Below are 17,544 nucleotides of genomic sequence, written 5' to 3'. Positions count from 1 at the left end.
CAAAGCATGTTTGTCAGCCTTATAAGTCCTCCGTGCTGACTCAAAGCAAGTGAAAATGAGCAAAGAAAAGATGACTCGGCAGATTTTAGAGATTGTAAATCAACAGATGTATTTGCATATTCAGCAACCTGCTCCTCGCATGACATTCTGCAAAAAACAACAACAAAAAAACTAGTTTGTCCTTTAGTGCACCTTTCCAAAGCAGGCTCGAGTAAGCGCCTATTCGCCAAAAACCACAATGAGACGTAACGCTTTGACAAAATCTGTCAACGAGGAAACTGGATGCCTTTCTCTTTCAATTCAACCACTTTGTTCTGTTCAAATTCAGCATCGTTGCTAAGTCACGTCCAGCAGCGTATTCATGCAAATGCTTCACTAAACGTCGCCGCGTGTCGGCTGCAACAACGCGTCGGAAGGAAGTGAACCAGACGGCGAGCGCGAGCGAGGTAGACGGAGGAGAGCGATGTCAACTCCAAGGCGGTGACGCAGCATTTGTGGCGGCCGCCTGACGCACTCGTACGGTTCGGGAAATCCCCTCCGCGGACGTCACGCGGGTCACGTGTGGGATTGTGTGGGATTCTGCGAGCGGAGGCGTGTTTGTGGCGAGCGTGGTCGAGGGGGGTTGAGCGGCTATGGCGGGAAATACGATTGCAAGGTGGACCAGGTCGTGTTAGTAGTCGACCCCAGCGACCCTTGTGAGGAATAAGCGGTTCAGGAGATGGATGGATGGATGGATGGATGGATGGATGGATGGATGGATGGATGGATGGATGGATGATGGATGGATGATGGATGGATGATGGATGGATGGATGGATGGATGATGGATGGATGATGGATGGATGATGGATGGATAGATGATGGATGGATGATGGATGGATGGATGGATAGATAGACAGATGGATGGATGGATGGATGGATGGATGGATGGATGGATGGATGGATGGATGGATGGATGGATGGATGATGGCTGGATGGATGGATGGATGGATGGATGGATACTGGATAGATAGACAGATGGATGGATGGATGGATGGATGGATGGATGGATGGATGGATGGATGGATGGATGGATGGATGGTTGGATGGATGGGTGGGTGGATGGATGGATGGATGGATGGATGGATGGATGGATGGATGGATGGATGGATGGATGGATGGATGGATGGATACTGGATAGATAGACACATACTGGATGGATGGATGGATGTATGGATGTATGGATGTATGGATGGATGGATGGATGGATGGATGGATGGATACTGGATAGATAGACACATACTGGCTGGATGGATGGATGGATGGATGGATGGATGGATGGATGGATGACTAGGCTGACTTTGTCTCGAGTCGAAAGGTGATTGTTGTCATGCCATTTTGTTGTTTATGTGTGTAATGTGTACAATCTTATACTTTCATTTTCAGATTTGTTAATTAACAGTAAACACACGCGGCAGAAAACCTTTGGCAATCACCGTCTTCCTCCAAATGTGAGAAATGATCAACTGAAATAGGTTAGCATTCTTTGAGAGGTCAGAAGTTCAGAAATGTGGAGGCAGTAAACTTCTATGACCCAACTGGAGAAGTTCGGGAAAGACAATGGTGACAATTTGGAGCACTCGTGTCAATGAGCCTGTTCACCTCTCAGCCACCGATTGAACTCGCGTGCACAGGCGCACCGACAGTAAATATGGTCCTCCAGCTAACTAATGACAAATGGTTCCGTTTTTCCCAACTACACAGTCCTCTGATAAGACTTTTCTGGACACATATGAAGAACAAATTTCAGTTAAGAAACAACTGCCATTTAGCAGCAAAGGAAATCCTTGAGGGGGTTGTGTGAAACACCCAGACAGCAAAACCAAACAAGACAGGACAGGACAGGACAGGTCTGAAGAGTGCTGATGAGAACCCTTATTTCCTGTTTGTGGCAAAACAAACCACGTGTCCTCTCTTTCAAACTGTAAAGTGATCCTCAACCCTGACAAGCTACACTGCCTCCAACAGCCTATAATCATAATCAGTGAATATTTGGAGAACTACTGTTTGATTCTGGTTGAACCTTTTCAAAGGCTAATATTTGTCATAATGCAATATTGTGTTTATTGACTTCATTGCTCAAAATAATGCGCTAATGCTACGTAGCATTCGCAGTTCAGCCGCGACCACCGCAGATAACAAGCAAAGCAACAATCGCGAGCGTCCTTGTCAATATTCAGGTGATTTGTTATCCTGGCAAAATTAGCTGCAATTCTCATAAAAGATGAAACACTTTTTGAATGTGAATATAATCTGTATGTTGACCTTTTTCTTTAATTCACTTATTTCATATGTTTATAAAATAATAGGGACGGGCGAGTATACCGCCGATACCCGACCTTATTTCAAGGTATTGGTACTTGCTACGGCAGCTGATATCAGCATCAGCTGCCCTCTTGTGGCCGTTTTAACATCAGCCACTAAAGGCACAGATGCTCATTTCTATGTACAAGCACGTTTTCATTGGGACTTTTTTTTTTTTTTGTCTTGCCACTGGATTAATAGTTTAATTATATATTTATTTTATTTTATTTTTTAATAAAAATTAGTTGTATTGTTTGTTCTATACAAAATATGTATTTTATGAACAAATGGGGGGGAAAAATAATAGAATATTGCTGTTAATTTTATGCAGTTTTAAGTAAAAATGCAAAATTCGGATTTATAAGTCTTTTTTTTTTTATCATCCACCATTGTTTTTCTTTTTTAATGTTATGCATCAAAAGTACTAGTGGTATCGGTACTTGATATTGGTAACGGTGACTGTTCAACAGTTCAACAGAAAAAAAAAGTGGCAAATTTGCCACTTTTTTTCTCGCCATATTAAAAAGTGGCAAATTTACCACTTTTTTTTTTTATCATCAATTGACCCCGCCCTCTAAAAAAAAAATTAAAAAAAAAATTTGTACGTGGCCCTAATACGCCGTTGTATGAGATCAGACAATATGAAAAAAAAAATCTTGGCTTTTTTTTCATTCTATTAATTTAATTTTATTCAGCTCTAGAAAATCCAACCAGGTTTAAGCTGCTGTTTCAAAGGATGTTACCAGACTGAATTGAATTGAACTCAATTCAATTCAGTTCAATTCAATTCAATTCAATTCAATGCCTTTATTGTCATTGTACAAAATCCAATGAAATTTGTTGCGCTGCTCCGTTCGGTGCAAAGTAAAATCATAGATTTTAATCACAGATTATCCAAGTTCTCACTTATTCAATACAACTACATGAACCAATATCTGCATAATAATAATAACAAAAAAATAATGAGTTATGCTTCGAACTTTTATGTGTGGTAATTCACATCCTTCCTCCTTTTCCCAAACGGAAACGCGTAACGTGCTGAGCGAAAATATCCTTCGTCAGCAGCCGTCCTTTAAATCACGCCTCAAGTCAAGTCAAGTTTTTCCTGTTTTTTTTTTTTCTCCAACTGCTGACTGTCGGTTGCATCTTCCTCCTTCCTTGACTTGCAAGCCCATCCCCCACCCCCTCGACCTTTTCAGACCCCCATGCACACACAAACACATTTAGCCACGCGCACGCGCGCACACCGCACACTTGTAAAAGTGCACTACTTCTTCACCCACCCACCCACTCACACAAACACAAAATAGCCTAAAGGTCAACCCCCCACTCTCAGTTGAGGCCGAGGAGGTCAAAGGACAAAGCGGAGGCAAATAGTGGAATTCTCCTGTGCGGCTCCCTCAACCGCGCGCCCTCAAACACTAGTCAGGGGACGTTTTAGTAATTGGAGCTGTTCACAAAATTGACTCGGAATACGTGACTGAAAGTATTACCGACTTTTTGAAGACGTGTTCTTGTCACATAGTGAAGCTAAAAATGCTACAAACGCATTTTGGATCTAAATAAATGGTACCTCTGGATTTGCATTGGTTGCATTCACAGTGGAATGAATTAAACTCAAATATATAAAACGAAAAAAATATCTGTATTATTATTATTATTATTATTATTATTATTATTATTTACATTTATTGTAGCAAGTCATTGGCTATCGAGACCATGCCACTTGGAATGAAGGCTAGCTGACATTTGTTCAATTGTAATGTTGATGCAATTGGGTTATAGAGTGTGTCGGTTGTGTAGTCCACCTGTCCAACAAATAAATAAATAAATAAATAAATAAATAAATAAATAAATAAATAAATAAATAAATAAATAAATAACAAAGCCGTACCTCATGCATGAGCTCCAGGGTTATTATCGTTTTGGAATTATTCATTTTACTTAGTTTTTATTTTGTTTTGAGTTTTGTATTTTTTAATTTAGTTAGTTTTAATTAATTTTCAGGGTGGTTCTGATAGTTTTTATTAGTTATAGTTATTTAATAAAGTTTTAGTTAGTTTCAGTATTAGTTTTAGGGGGTTTTTTTTTAAAGAAAAATGTGTATTACTTGCGCGCAATTGTTTTTTGAATTTTAGTTTTAGGTTTTTTTTTTAACTAAAATAAGCTAGGGGTGCACCGATCACAATTTTCCGGCCGATCACCGATCACCCGATCTTTTAAAAAGTCTGACCTGCCGATCCCGATTATTGCCGATACCGATTTTTTTCATTACAAGCAGTATATACCTTCTGTGTTCCAATCTTGTTTTATAGGAAAACATTGAACAATATCGGCGAAATAAAACAAACGAATTATTCTTTCAAATAAAAATGAAAATCCTATTAATCATCTCAGCAGAAGAGGACAGTGGCTGACTTTTTTAGACATATGAGGATGGAGATGAGATTGGTGGAAAAGATCGGCTCATTTTTAAGAGATCGGCCGATCACCGATCTTCCAAAATTAAGGAAATCGGGGCCAATAAATCGGCTGACCGATCGATCGGTGCACCCCTAAAAATAACTTGACGTTAATTCTGTTTTTTTTTTGTTTTGTTTTGTTTTTTGCCCATATGTGACTCCGCATCCAATTACTTTTTTCCCACGAGCATGCCGCGACAACGCGCTCATTGAAAAACGTGCGTTAAAGATGCCGACTCACCTCCCGGCTGCCCCGCCTTCTTTTCAGCTCGTCACATTTGCGCAGCTTGCAGATCTGCTTGCCCGTCCGGCGGTTCGCGCAGCTCGCACAAGCGCCGCAGTTGACTTTGCGAAGGCACGGCGAGCAGGCGCCGCATTTCTTCCTCTTCTTCTTCTTCTTCTTCTTCTCCTTCTGCGGGTTGAAAGCGGCATCCTCTCGGGGGTCAGCGGGGGACGGGGAGAAGAGGCCCGCCTGCTGATGCTCGCTCTCGATGTACTTGCTCAGCGGGGACGTCTTGACTAATAATTTTCTCTTCACGCTGCGATTTGGAACTTGGCTGCTGAAAAAATGGCAGACTTCCTGAGGAGGCGAACTGCGCGCCGCCCTCGACTTTGGCATTATTCCGACGCTGTGTCGGGATTTTTGAAGGATTTCAAAAAGGGCTTTAAAATGCTAACAATTGGTTTCCTATTAAAAAAAGATACCAGCCTGAAATAAGGACCTCGATGCGTGTCATCATAATGATCCCTTGGAATCGTTTCTTGCTACCCAGTTTGGGTCGAAGCTGGATCAGCCTAGAAACAAGTCAAAAGGGAAATAATGAGACATTTGAACAACACTCAACTGCAATTGGATACATGTTGACGAATGCTTTTCAACAACATTGGAGCTCAGCGGAAGACAAGTTTGTTGATATTAAACCGTCTCCTTCGGTAACAGCACAAGCTAATCGAGATTGTATACAGACTTTTGTCACTATTTAGCTTTTATGTATATTCTTTGGGAAGCTGCTATGTTTAACCGCAGACCCCCACATGGATAAGGGGCTTAAGTCGCGCACCGGAAAGAATGGGGAGGCGGTTGTGTGTTGCTGATGTGCTGATGCGCACTGTCCTCTTTGTCTGGTGGGTCACACGCTCCGGTCGACCGTCAATAAAAGCTGGATTGTTCAAGAAAGACACATTTTCTTTGCTACTGCTACCGGGCCGACAAGAACTGAATGTGTTTTAGGAAATACAGTATTTCAAGCTGTTGATATTGACAAAGGGAAAAAAACATATATATATGTATCTGTGTAGGTAAAAGTATGAGACTATATATACATGATATACTATTGAATGTGTTCATTATTAAGAATTATAATAACCTTTGTAATTAATAATCAAGATATATCATATATATATATATATATATATATATATATATATATATATATATATATATATATATATATATATATATATATATATATATATATATATATAGATATTTATATATATATGTCAGGGATGTCACAATAAGGGCAATATTGTGATATTAAAACCGCCACAATATCGTCGTCGTCATGTTCACAATATTTAAAAGGAACACATCTGTTAAAAAAAGTTTTCCATTGGTGCAGTTCTAGCACCCTCTCGTGGCTAGTTTATTTGTGCAATTTAATTTCCATTAGGGATGTTTTGGCCTTCTATGTTTAAAATCTACGCTAATTGTCAGATGAAGGGGAACCTAATTTGCTTGTGAAGCGATCAATGCGTGCTTGCATTAGCAAGTAAGCGCCTCAATATTGTTATTAGAGATTGAAGGTAGTTTATATGTATTGTTGTTATGTACAAAAGCACAATATTGTGCTTTTTTTTTTTTTAGTTTGTTTTTTTTGTTTTTTTACAATAGTGTGATCTTTTTTAAATATCGCCAACCCCCCGACAATATCGTGATAATTATCGTATCGTGACCTTCATATCGTGATGTTTGGATATCGTTACATCCCTATCAATTAATGGACAAGTAATCTTCAAGTAACTTTGATAACACGACTGTCGTCCTTTATTTTGTTTGCCGTCTGAAACATCACACAACTTAATAATATTAAGTTAAGTTACAAAGGGGGCTGCTCATTAGTGAGAAAAAAAAAAAGTCAACCTAGTCAGATAAATCAACTTGGAAAAATAGGTCAATTTATTTATATTTTTTTGCAGACGCACGCAATATTGCAAAAGAGCCTAAAACCACATTTGATGCGTGCCAGCAGTCAAACATTGAATGTATCATCAGCAGTGTCGCGTTCGTGTGATTTGCCACCGGCACGATTCACCCCCCCCCCCCCCCCCCCCCCCCCCCCCCAGGTGGCGCGTGCCATCACAGATATAAATAACAGCGTCCTTAGATTTACATGACGATAGTCCCTGTTATCTCCTGGCATTAGCATTCACAATACACACCCATTTAGTCTTACGTGTGGGCTAATTGCTCTGAGTGACAAAAAGGCCACTTTCCCTTGGGTGTCAATACACACACGTTGCGATACTAAAACGCACACGTGTCCAAAGGTAAACTTTGCGAAACAATTAATTGGTATAGGTAGGCTAGCTACTTCGAGTTAGCATCATTATAAAGATGCTAGTTATATGATAGAAACTTACACATTTTGGGGCCAGAATAAACCCTCAAAAAACTAAAATACAATATCATGCGTCACTCACGTGAATGTAGGCTCACGCTAAAACGTGGTTAACAACTTCACATGTGAAGCTATAAGAGAAACAGCATTTACCTGACGTGAACACATTCCATTATCATGCTTAGCTTATACGCGAATGTTTTGGCTCAGGCTCTTAAAACATATTGAACAAATAACATTTACCTGACGTGGACGACAGTGTAATTGAGTTGATGGAAATTTCACTTCGGCTCTCCGTCGTTAAAATACAAAAATAAGAGGATAAAATGAGGCAAAAACAGCCAGATAGATGAGCGAGAAGTTAAAATAGTTGCCTAGGTCCAATAAGCGTGCGTGTGCAAACGCTCGGGGAAAACTTGGAAATAATCGACACCTCGGTGACAATCGAAGGGGAGAGAAAACTTAGGAGGCTAATAAACAACTGAGAGGAGGTGGGATGTGGTGGAGGGAGAGACAGAGGAGGAGGGAGAGAGAGAGGTCATCTTTTAGTAGTGTTGAAGTCATCAGTAAATTATGGGCTGGACCTCTGCCAGATGAGGGAGGATGAGATGTGATCGCTGTCATGTCAGTCACTTGTATTTTTGTAATATACATATAATTGGTTACTTTTTTTTTTTTTTTTTGCGCCATTTAATAGCTATTAGTAAGCTGATGCTGCACAAGTACATAATAAATTCCAGATTATAAAATGGCCAAACTGAGGACTTTCAATAAGTGCTTTTAATTTTCTTGTAAGAAAAGTAAGATTAATCATTTTATGTCTGACTTGCATTATTAGTTTGCCCAAGGTGCATCAAAGTACCACCTCAAAAATACTTCCCTCTCCAAGTAAATTTACCTTAATGGTGAACTTTAGATACAGCAGCGTGATAGTGTTTATCAAAAACGAGACAAGAGCTTTTGAGGTACAATATGTTTTGTTAATTGCATTGTAAGCCACTTTAACATTATCAACTGTTCAGCATTGCACTTAGCCAAGTCAAGTCAAGTCAAGTCAAGTGTATTTATATAGTCCTTAATCACACAAAAGTCTCAAAGGGCTTCACATGCCCACAGTTGACAAAGAGTAACGATATCCCGTGATCAACCTGCGGCGCCTCCCGGAGGGTAAACATCCCATAACAAATGAATGTTGAGAGCTTGATTTTCGGTGAGCGTTTTCGTTAAAAGGTGGGAAATATGTCAAGTGTCACAAAAAAAAAAAAAACGTCCTAAGTAGGACACTACATGACTGCGAATCATTGAAATCAGTCTTTGAAGCTGCTAGCTACAAAAAGTAAGTTGCGTCGTAGTTACACGCTAGCCACCGTGCTCGTCTTTTACTCCTCACTGTCTTTCGCAGAGTTTAGAATCTCTGCCGGCAGCCGAAAGAATGCTCTCATCTCTCTTTGAGCCATTAAAGCATCCGTTGGCCGCGCACAAGTTCACCATAGCATTGGTCGCTGATTTATCAACTGTTTGACCTATTTTCTAGCTCACACTGATTGTTTTCTAATTCACTCGCATTGACGCCCCCCACCGCTAGGAGCGCACTTCAAGGTGACGTCACACTGGAAGGGTCTATTGAAATGATTTAGATCGTAGTTTCCACCGTGGAACAAGACTCGAGCCTCACTTTTTGCAGTTTGTCACTTTTTTACTCACGACTGCCATCTCTGGCCTAAAGTGTAACTGCAACGTCTGTGCCAAGCTCGTGCATGGTGCGCTCGCGCTTAGTTGTCCCTCATGGGATGAGTAAATTATGTAAATTAAAAAATGGCTTTAAATAGGGAGCCAACCCCCCAAAAAACTTTAAAATACTATATTGTATGTGGACCGCACTCATCTAAACACAGCATTCTGATTAATACTGTGATTGTGCAATATGACTAAAAACAGCAAAAATCCACTCGTTTTAAACGATCTCAGAGGGCGGACATTTTGTCACCCGAGCCTACCTAATGACCAATCATGGTCCAGCTTGCGAATGTCACATGACCAAACTCAGAAAACCAGTGAGCTGTGATTGGTCGTAGCCACTGAGAAATTGTGATGTAATTTTCAGTCAACGGAATGTGGAAAAACGGCGCCCCCCATGGAGAAAAATGGTTGGCTTTTGCAACTTTATTCATATTATACAAACGCTGTATTAATCAGAATATCCTTTTTGTACTAGTGGGACGGCATAAAACATATTGGAAAGACAATTCTCCGAGTGACTTCAGGGAGGGGTCTAGTTTCAGACATAGTGATTCCAAAAGTATTCCAAGAAATCCAAGTAGTGGTACGTCAACACAGATCTTTATTACCACACTGTTGTGACACAAACAAAAAGCAGACCAAAATGTGAGCAGCACATATTCCAATATATATGCTCACAACCACAAATAAAACTTTCAAAGCAAAGCACATAAAGTGAATTTGATGGAGTGTTAAATAAACAGAATAGCAAGACAGTAGTATCCAGGCTTTTATGGAAACAAATACGCTACGCATTAATGCAATTACTGAATGGCATTCCGTAATTGCATTATTTAGAAATTGCAGGGATCGTTTCAAATGCTGAAGTCTACTTTGATCTATATTAGCACCTGAGCCACCATTGCTCTGGTAGCTTGGATTAGCTTAAATGATCAATAAATATTAAGTTATGAGTACATTAGTAGTATTTGTAAAGATATCATGGATCAACTTGGAGCGAAAAGGAGCTTGGATTGTTCCACTGGGTTCAAGCTTTTGATGATTGTTGATAAGCTGTTGCTACAACGAGCCCACTAATTGTGGAGCTAAATCCTGTAATGTACGTAAACGTGCGTCCAACAAATAACATCACATCACATCACATCACATCAAATTTTGGTCCATTTTGAGCGGAAGTGATGTTCTCATGTCCGGACCTGGAATTTGCCAGCCTTGGTCATGTACTTGATGCCTTTGAAAGGTTTATATTTCTCCCCATACATGTCCAGGCGGTTGACCTTCAGTCCTGTTCAAAGGATAGCACATATGCTTTCATTAATTCATGAATACTGTGTCAATAGTCACATCTTGGCAACACACAAGTGATGTGAAAAGGTAATTGATGATATTTACATTCGTTTGATAATCCTAAACATTAAAAGTGGGACAATTTTGCAAAAAAATAAAAATACTAATTTGAGAATGGGTTGTCCACTGCCTCATTTTACTGGCATGATTAGAAAAAGAGAACCCTAAAAAAAAATAAAAAATGCTAGAGTTTTGGTCAGGTTTAGAAAAATCTATTGACTTTCCAAACCGCTGATCCTAATTTAATAAATAAGAGTTCACAGAGCAATTTTTTGAATGGAAAAGAAAGCTGTAATAAATCCTCCAACCAAAGTCTGCAAATCATTAATGAGTAATGCCTTTGGCGCCATCTTATGGATGGTGCGCAGCAGTACAATTACTACCACGGAGGGTGTCAGCTCATAGCATGCTTATGAGGACTTCAGCTGAAATGGTGTTGATGCAAAGAGAGGAGAAACATGCATGACGCTTGCGTGAGTTAACCTGAGATGGCCATCTGTTGGATTTTCAACTGGATGTTGATGGTAGGGTTCTCGTCGGGTTTCGAGGCCCCCGCCTGCAGGCTCATGGTGCCTTTCAAGCTGGGAAGCTTCTGCGGGTTGATCTTGCCCACATCCCAAGTCAGTAACTGACCAAAAAAAAGATGTGAAGCAAGTCAATGTACTGTATATTTCAGGTATCCCTTTTACACGACATACTGTATATGTTGTCGCTTACCTTTGTGACTGGGTCAAAGGTGTATGTTCCCTGGGAAGGGTTCAGATTGGCGTTGAGAACCCCGCGAGGAAGCTGACTGCTGACTAGCACCGACTCCACAGCCTTGCCCATTGTCTGCTTGGGGCCGAGCGTCAAGTCGAATCGTCCCTGGGAGCTTCCTTCGCGGAAAGTTATGTTGTGCTTGACGTACACCGGAATTGCCACCAGGCTAAAGAGGCATGAAAATGAAGCCGCTCATGTGATGATTTCCAAGTCTATTATCAATCATCGTAATGACATTACAGGACATCCCCCAGTTTTATTATCGAGTTCCGTTCCTATGGTGGAAATGTAACCCCAAAATTTCTATGTTTAAGTAGCATAATTACATTAAATATTTGAATGGAAACCTCTTTTAGGCCGTAAATACAAAAACAGTCATCACGACAGTAAACTGAGAATGCCATCTTGTGCAAACTAGTTCTTTGTGTGCCCTTTTGTTAAAGTGAAACCATCAAAACCCATCCAAAATGGAACCATCAAAACCCGAGAAACCCTCCGTGCACTTGAGCAACTCATTTGTTGACATGCGCTGAGAGTATCAAGACACCAACTTCTGCGAGCTGACGTGATAGGAGAGTAGTCGGAAGTTTCCGTCAGGGGGGATGAAGGAGAGGATCCGCTCAGCCTCCCATCGCTTGAATCGAACGCACGGATGAAAACTGACATCATCCAGCAGCCGAGGATTCTGAGTCAGAAGAGAAGTTTGTTCGAAACATGTAGGAGGCGTTTCTCATTTCAACTTGACTTAAAAGTCCGCAGGTGCCAATTTAATGCCATTAGACTAATTCGTACACATCAAGTGGCAAATAAGGTTATGTTTAGATTTAAAGAACACACGAAACAACCCGCAGATGTCCAGATTGAATGCGTGTAACACAAATGTAAACAAAAGTACATAAACAATACTAATATCATTGCGTTAGTTCGCCTGAGTACGACGCTGAAGTTGGCCCCACGGTCGCGCTCCCGTCAAATCATCTTTTCATACCACCTTAAAAACCCTCGCCTGTAGATGCCAGTGTTTGTCATCGCAGTGGCAACACTCACTTTGGGTGAAACTTGTTGACTTTCTCACGAGTTCAGAAACAGGTGAGAAAGTCAACTCCATTTTGTTTTGTTTTTTGACAAAGACAGGTCACCAAAATCATCAGTTTCATCCATTAGCCTCTGCAGTCAAGGTTGGTGAAAAAAAAAAAAAAAAAAAGACAACAATATTGTAAAAAAACAAACAAACAAAAAAACAGCAATGCATATAAACCACCTACAATCTCTTATGGCAATATTGAGGCACTTACTTGCGAATGCAAGCACACATTTATCGCTTCACAAACAAATTAGGTTCCCCTTCATCTGACAATTAGCATAGATTTTAAACAGAGAAGGCCAAAACATCCCTAATGAAAATTAAATTGCACTAACAAACTAGCCACTAGGGGGTGCTATGGGGTGCACAAATGGAAATCAACCCGACATTTTTAACAGAGTCGTGCCTGAGCTGGGCTAGTTTTCACCCTCATTAATTTTTACAAGGGGAAACGTTCACATTACTCCACTGGCCACCATATTTCATGATTGACACCCCTCTAACGTAGTATATTTTGACCATATTTGTATTTGATTATCTAGCCTGTTCCAATGTCATGTTTTTGTGATATAAAAGAACATTAAGATAAATCATTTAATTTTTTTTTTTAGCCCATTAATATAACCTACGACCTATACAAACTCAGTGGCATGCAGTTGGGGTCTTCAAAGGCGCCGTGTAGCTGGTTGTCTTGTTTCCAACCCAGTTAAGTTTATATATACACTCAATTTGTCATCTATGTACAGGAGTTGTGCTGTATTTGCGACAGTTATGTTCCTGTGCCTGCGTCGTAACCCAAATTTGTACGGAAGTGTTGTAAGCTTAGGTGTCACTAGTGGAAAAGCCAAAACTCAGAAATGTATAAAACACATTAAAAAAAAAAGTGAAGTTTGAAACCACTTACCATAAACGACAGCGTGAGATCAGGCATGCCAGTTAGCTTGACGCATGCATCAATGACTCCCTGGATTTCCGCTGTTATGGTGGAACCTGAGGGCGGAAAAAAAAAAAAAAAAATCATATTTCATAACACACAGCTTGCTTATAAGAGTGAGTGGCTTTCAGAGCGTTACCTGACTTATCAATGATGGCGTCGATCTCCTCCACCACGTCAAAATAAGCTTCATTGTTGGTGTATTTGACGCCAGTGCGTCGCCATGGCACCACTGACAGCTGGCCAGTGGGGAGCTGCTCACCCACATTGGTGCTGCCTGGCGATTGACCATATAAAACAAGATCGGTTTATGCCGCAACGCAGACTTGAGGAATAGAGAGTAATTGTTCATTCACGGTTACACCCAAATTTGAGCCAGTGCAGAAGCTTCAACGTTTATGTGCATTAATTAATACCAAAACATAAAACTCATTGCTGTCTCCAGTGCTGTTAACTTAAAGCATCTGTGGGATAAATCTTGATATTGATATTTGTCAACTGTGGGTATATGAAGAAGCTCTTTGAGACTCTTGTGCTATATAAATAAACTTGACTTACACTGAAAAGTTGCTAAGTACTGTAATTCTGACTAGGCTTCTTTGTCCCCATCAATCAGTATACCTGAGAAACAAATTAGGCACCGTGACAAAGTAATTTGGAGCGATGTCTCTCTGCCTGCAGTGGGGCCTGAAACTTGTCCAGTTTTTTTAGAGCACAATTCCTTCGAGCAGTGGTGTCCAAATTACGGCCCGGGGGCCATTTGCGGCCCGCCGTCCATTTTTCGGTGGCCCGCGACATATGCTAAAAATGGCATTTGACTCACTTCAAATAAAATAAACAAAAGAAAAATGTTTGGGGATGGTCAAAGTAAGAAGGGAGGTTATCGAAAAACAGGTGCCATTAAAAGCTTAATTTAGTTAATGAAAAAACTAAAATTCAAAAAACAATATTGTTACCGAAACAAAATAAAAATGTAAATGCTTTTTAAAAAACGAAAAACTAACTGAAACTACATTTTATGTTTACAAAACTAACTAAAACTAACTATAATTATAGCAAACATGTCCTTCGTTTTAGTCTTTGGTAATTAAATTAATGCATGAACCTTTGGGGATGATTTTAAATGTGATTTTTAGTAGATTTATTTTGATATAAACCAGAATAATGACGTTTGAAAGTATGTCACACAGAAGTGACGTCATCTAGCGGCAGCCAGTAGAAAAGCACCTTCAGATGACGTTGCTCCCATGGTGCTTTTTAAATATTGCGCACAAGTAATACAGTTTTTTTTTTTTTTAACTAATACTAATACTGAAACTAACAAACTAAACTAAAACTAAGCATTTTTTTTTAAAGAACTAATAAAAACTAACAGAACCACCCTAAAAACTAATAAAAACTAACTAAAATGAAAAATTCCAAAACTATAGTAACCCTACTTGCCATATTACAAATAAATTCTCTCATCATAACATTATGTGGCCCTTGCGTCCTTCTGATTTTCTGGACGTGGCCCTCAAATGAAAAAGTTTGGACACCCCTGGCCTTAGAGAGGAGCTTCTGCCTCCCTGACAGCAAGAAAATATTCCACTTTTTTTCCAAGGGTTAAAATTGGTGGACATAAACATAACCATCGCACCTGTGATGGTGTTGACCATCGTGCGGAGAATGGTGGGGGGCTTGATCAGCTCTTTGAGGATGTTGGACTCGGTGGCCAGGGGAAAGCCGTTGTCCAACATCTCCTCCAGGAGTTCATAGACCACAACCACATTGTCCTTGATGGCAGCCTCTGTGCACACACCGAAATAGTCCTGTTCAAAACAACACACGTGAATGTCGAGTGGAACAAAAAAAAACATCATAACTTCAAGTACGACAATTTCATCGAATGCGAAGAGAAGAACATGAAGATAACCTGGAACGTGTCGACGACTCTGTGCAGAAACTCAATGACAAAGAGTGGCGGCACCTCGCTCTGTATGACCGCCACAAAGTATATACGATGTCTGAGAACATTGATAAGGTAGTGGTGCGGGGTGGGGATCACAGGCGGGACGTTCTCCGGCTCACTGGCACGCTCCTGGGCCTCAAAGAAGTAGTCGCACACAGAGCGGCTCACCACACTCTTCCAGTGCTTCTCCAGGAAGATGTCTCCTGAGGAGTTGACCAGGAAGAGACTGTGGATCATCTTGACGAAAGGCTACAAAATGGAAGACAAAAGTTACATTAGAAGGTGTTAAATCAATTTGAATGCTGACAAATGTACACGCACAAAATTAAAACTGACATAATGATATCAAGGTGACAACCCCTCAATATAATTGTAATCCATGATTTGGAGCTTAAAAATATTCATTAAAAAACAAAAACATAAAACGCAGTCAACTCCATTCGAAACAAAATTGTGTGCTGCGTTTAATACGATACAACACAGTGGTGACTTGTCAATTTGCGTTGCACTGAAAGAGACAGGAATTCAATCAAGAAAATGAAATACAAATTTAAAAAAAGAAAACTCAAAATATATGTAGCATTATTTTCCAAACATACTGTAATAAGTCTGCCCTGCGATTGGATAGCAACCAGTCCAGTGTACCCCGCCTACTGCCCAAAGCCACCTGAGATAGGATCCAGCATCCCCCGCGACCCTTGTGAGGCATAAACGGTCAAAGAAAATGGATGGATGGATGTAATAAGTCACTTTTTTTCATAGTTTGGCTGCTCCTGCGACTTCTACTCTGGTTGGAATTTTATATATTAAAATTAGAGCTCAGACTGGCACCCAAAACCACTTTTAGCAGTTGACAAATACTTTTGGTGCATTACAGCCGACGGCCATCTGTGGCAGTTATGCACCGAAAGTATTTGACAGTCAAAGGAAAGTAGAAAAAGTACAAGAAGAAAAAGAAAATGGAAAAAAAAAATGAAAAAAAGAAGAACAACAAAAAACAGAGTATGGCTCCAGAGCCGCATGTTGCAAACCCCTGATCTCGTGGAAGAGCATTTTACAGTATTTGTCCATCACTTGCACAGATAGCTGCACAAAGATATGTTATTTGTAGTAAATAAATAAATTTTGCACCTAAGTAAATAGGATAATTTGATCTCTCTTTGGTACATGGATGTCCCACAACACACTGGTTATGATCACAAACATAACATTTTATAGTAGAGGAGAAAGAAGAGAAGTAACAAAATAATCATCATGGGGTCGTGCATGTCATCTCTTCATGTGACAGCACCATAATGAAAGCTGTCACACATTCCTCTTTTAGCCAACTGCATCGCTAGCTACTTGGTGAAAATCATGAAAATGACCCTACAGGGAAGAAAAAAAAAGAAGTTCCTAACAGATTGATCATTCTTCGGTTTCCACAAGCAACCCTCCACCAACTCACATGACATTCTTTACGGATAAAGGCAGTTCGTGCTCTGGTGCCCCCACCAAGTCTTCACCAAAAGAACACAGGACATATTTATTGTTACTCGTTTTTAGGGTATCATATTCTCTACAATGTAGAAATGGCAGAAAGTACACGCAACAATTGACAAATGGATTACAAACTGAATCAAACTTTATTTTTATTTTTTTGTGATTGTAGAGATGAAAATTGTCCCGTATGATCCTCAATAGGTAACGTTATGTGCTCACCTGATATTTAACCCTATTGTCAGCCGATGAATCATTATTTGAATTGTATCACGGGATTAAATTATCAAATTGAGTTGAGTGATATCATGCTATTTTAAGCAGTATTACACCCCTTTTATTCATTGGCATTTGAGTTTAGCTGGGGTCCGGGGAACGAACGCCCGTCAGCACAGTTAAAAAGGGTTTCCCTTTTAAACGAAATAACGAAAAGCATTTTGAGTCTCAACATTACAATGGTGAGACAGTTTAATTAAAAGCATTCAGCCCCATCTGTAATAAAATTATACCAGCACCCCTCCTTCTCCTTAGTGTCTCATGACAAGTGGAAAAACGTCACCCACAACGAAAATAAAAATACAATAATTTCCCAGCAATTGGTATATAGATAAAATGCTGTAGGTTCATAAAACACTTACCAAACACAAATGTTTCGCCTCGGTCTCCAATTTCACTATTTTCTCATTGAAATATGAAGCCGCTGTCGCTTCCGTTAGCAGGATCAGGCTATGGTGACAGGAAGCGGAGAAAAACAGCCAACCACAACCTGTGAAAATAATCAAAATCCCGCCTTTTCAACACCGTCATTGGCCAAGAGTGCGGAAG

General features: G+C 40.0%; 2 protein-coding genes across 3 annotated transcripts in view; both read right to left on the bottom strand.

Moving 5' to 3' along the window:
* The window catches only part of tet3 (tet methylcytosine dioxygenase 3), a 43,131-nt gene extending 35,274 nt beyond the window's left edge, over positions 1–7,857 (bottom strand). Inside the window, exons 1-2 of one of the 2 annotated variants that reach the window (XM_077521210.1) lie at positions 7,669–7,857; positions 5,046–5,599 (exon numbers count right to left, since the gene is read on the bottom strand). In XM_077521210.1, coding sequence (XP_077377336.1) covers positions 5,046–5,423 — 378 coding nt within the window. In that variant the 5' untranslated portion in view covers positions 5,424–5,599; positions 7,669–7,857. Of the gene's footprint in view, positions 1–5,045; positions 5,651–7,668 lie in introns of those variants that run through there. The other variant, XM_077521211.1, reaches the window with a different exon arrangement.
* A 1,886-nt stretch (positions 7,858–9,743) lies between these two features.
* ap3m2 (adaptor related protein complex 3 subunit mu 2) lies at positions 9,744–17,484 on the bottom strand. The gene is made up of 9 exons (XM_077522848.1): positions 17,358–17,484; positions 15,205–15,489; positions 14,929–15,100; positions 13,429–13,566; positions 13,260–13,345; positions 11,823–11,956; positions 11,230–11,437; positions 10,996–11,140; positions 9,744–10,450 (listed from the first exon to the last, which is right to left on the bottom strand). Exons 2-9 carry the CDS (start codon positions 15,475–15,477, stop codon positions 10,350–10,352), a joined length of 1,257 nt encoding a protein of 418 aa, XP_077378974.1. The 5' UTR covers positions 15,478–15,489; positions 17,358–17,484; the 3' UTR covers positions 9,744–10,349.
* Between the last annotated feature and the right edge of the window lie 60 nt (positions 17,485–17,544).

This window comes from Festucalex cinctus, chromosome 5 (genome assembly GCF_051991245.1).
Source record: "Festucalex cinctus isolate MCC-2025b chromosome 5, RoL_Fcin_1.0, whole genome shotgun sequence".
Lineage (NCBI taxonomy): Eukaryota > Metazoa > Chordata > Actinopteri > Syngnathiformes > Syngnathidae > Festucalex > Festucalex cinctus.
The sequence above is the reverse complement of the archived record's forward strand: the minus strand, read 5'-3'. Positions and strand labels throughout refer to the sequence as shown.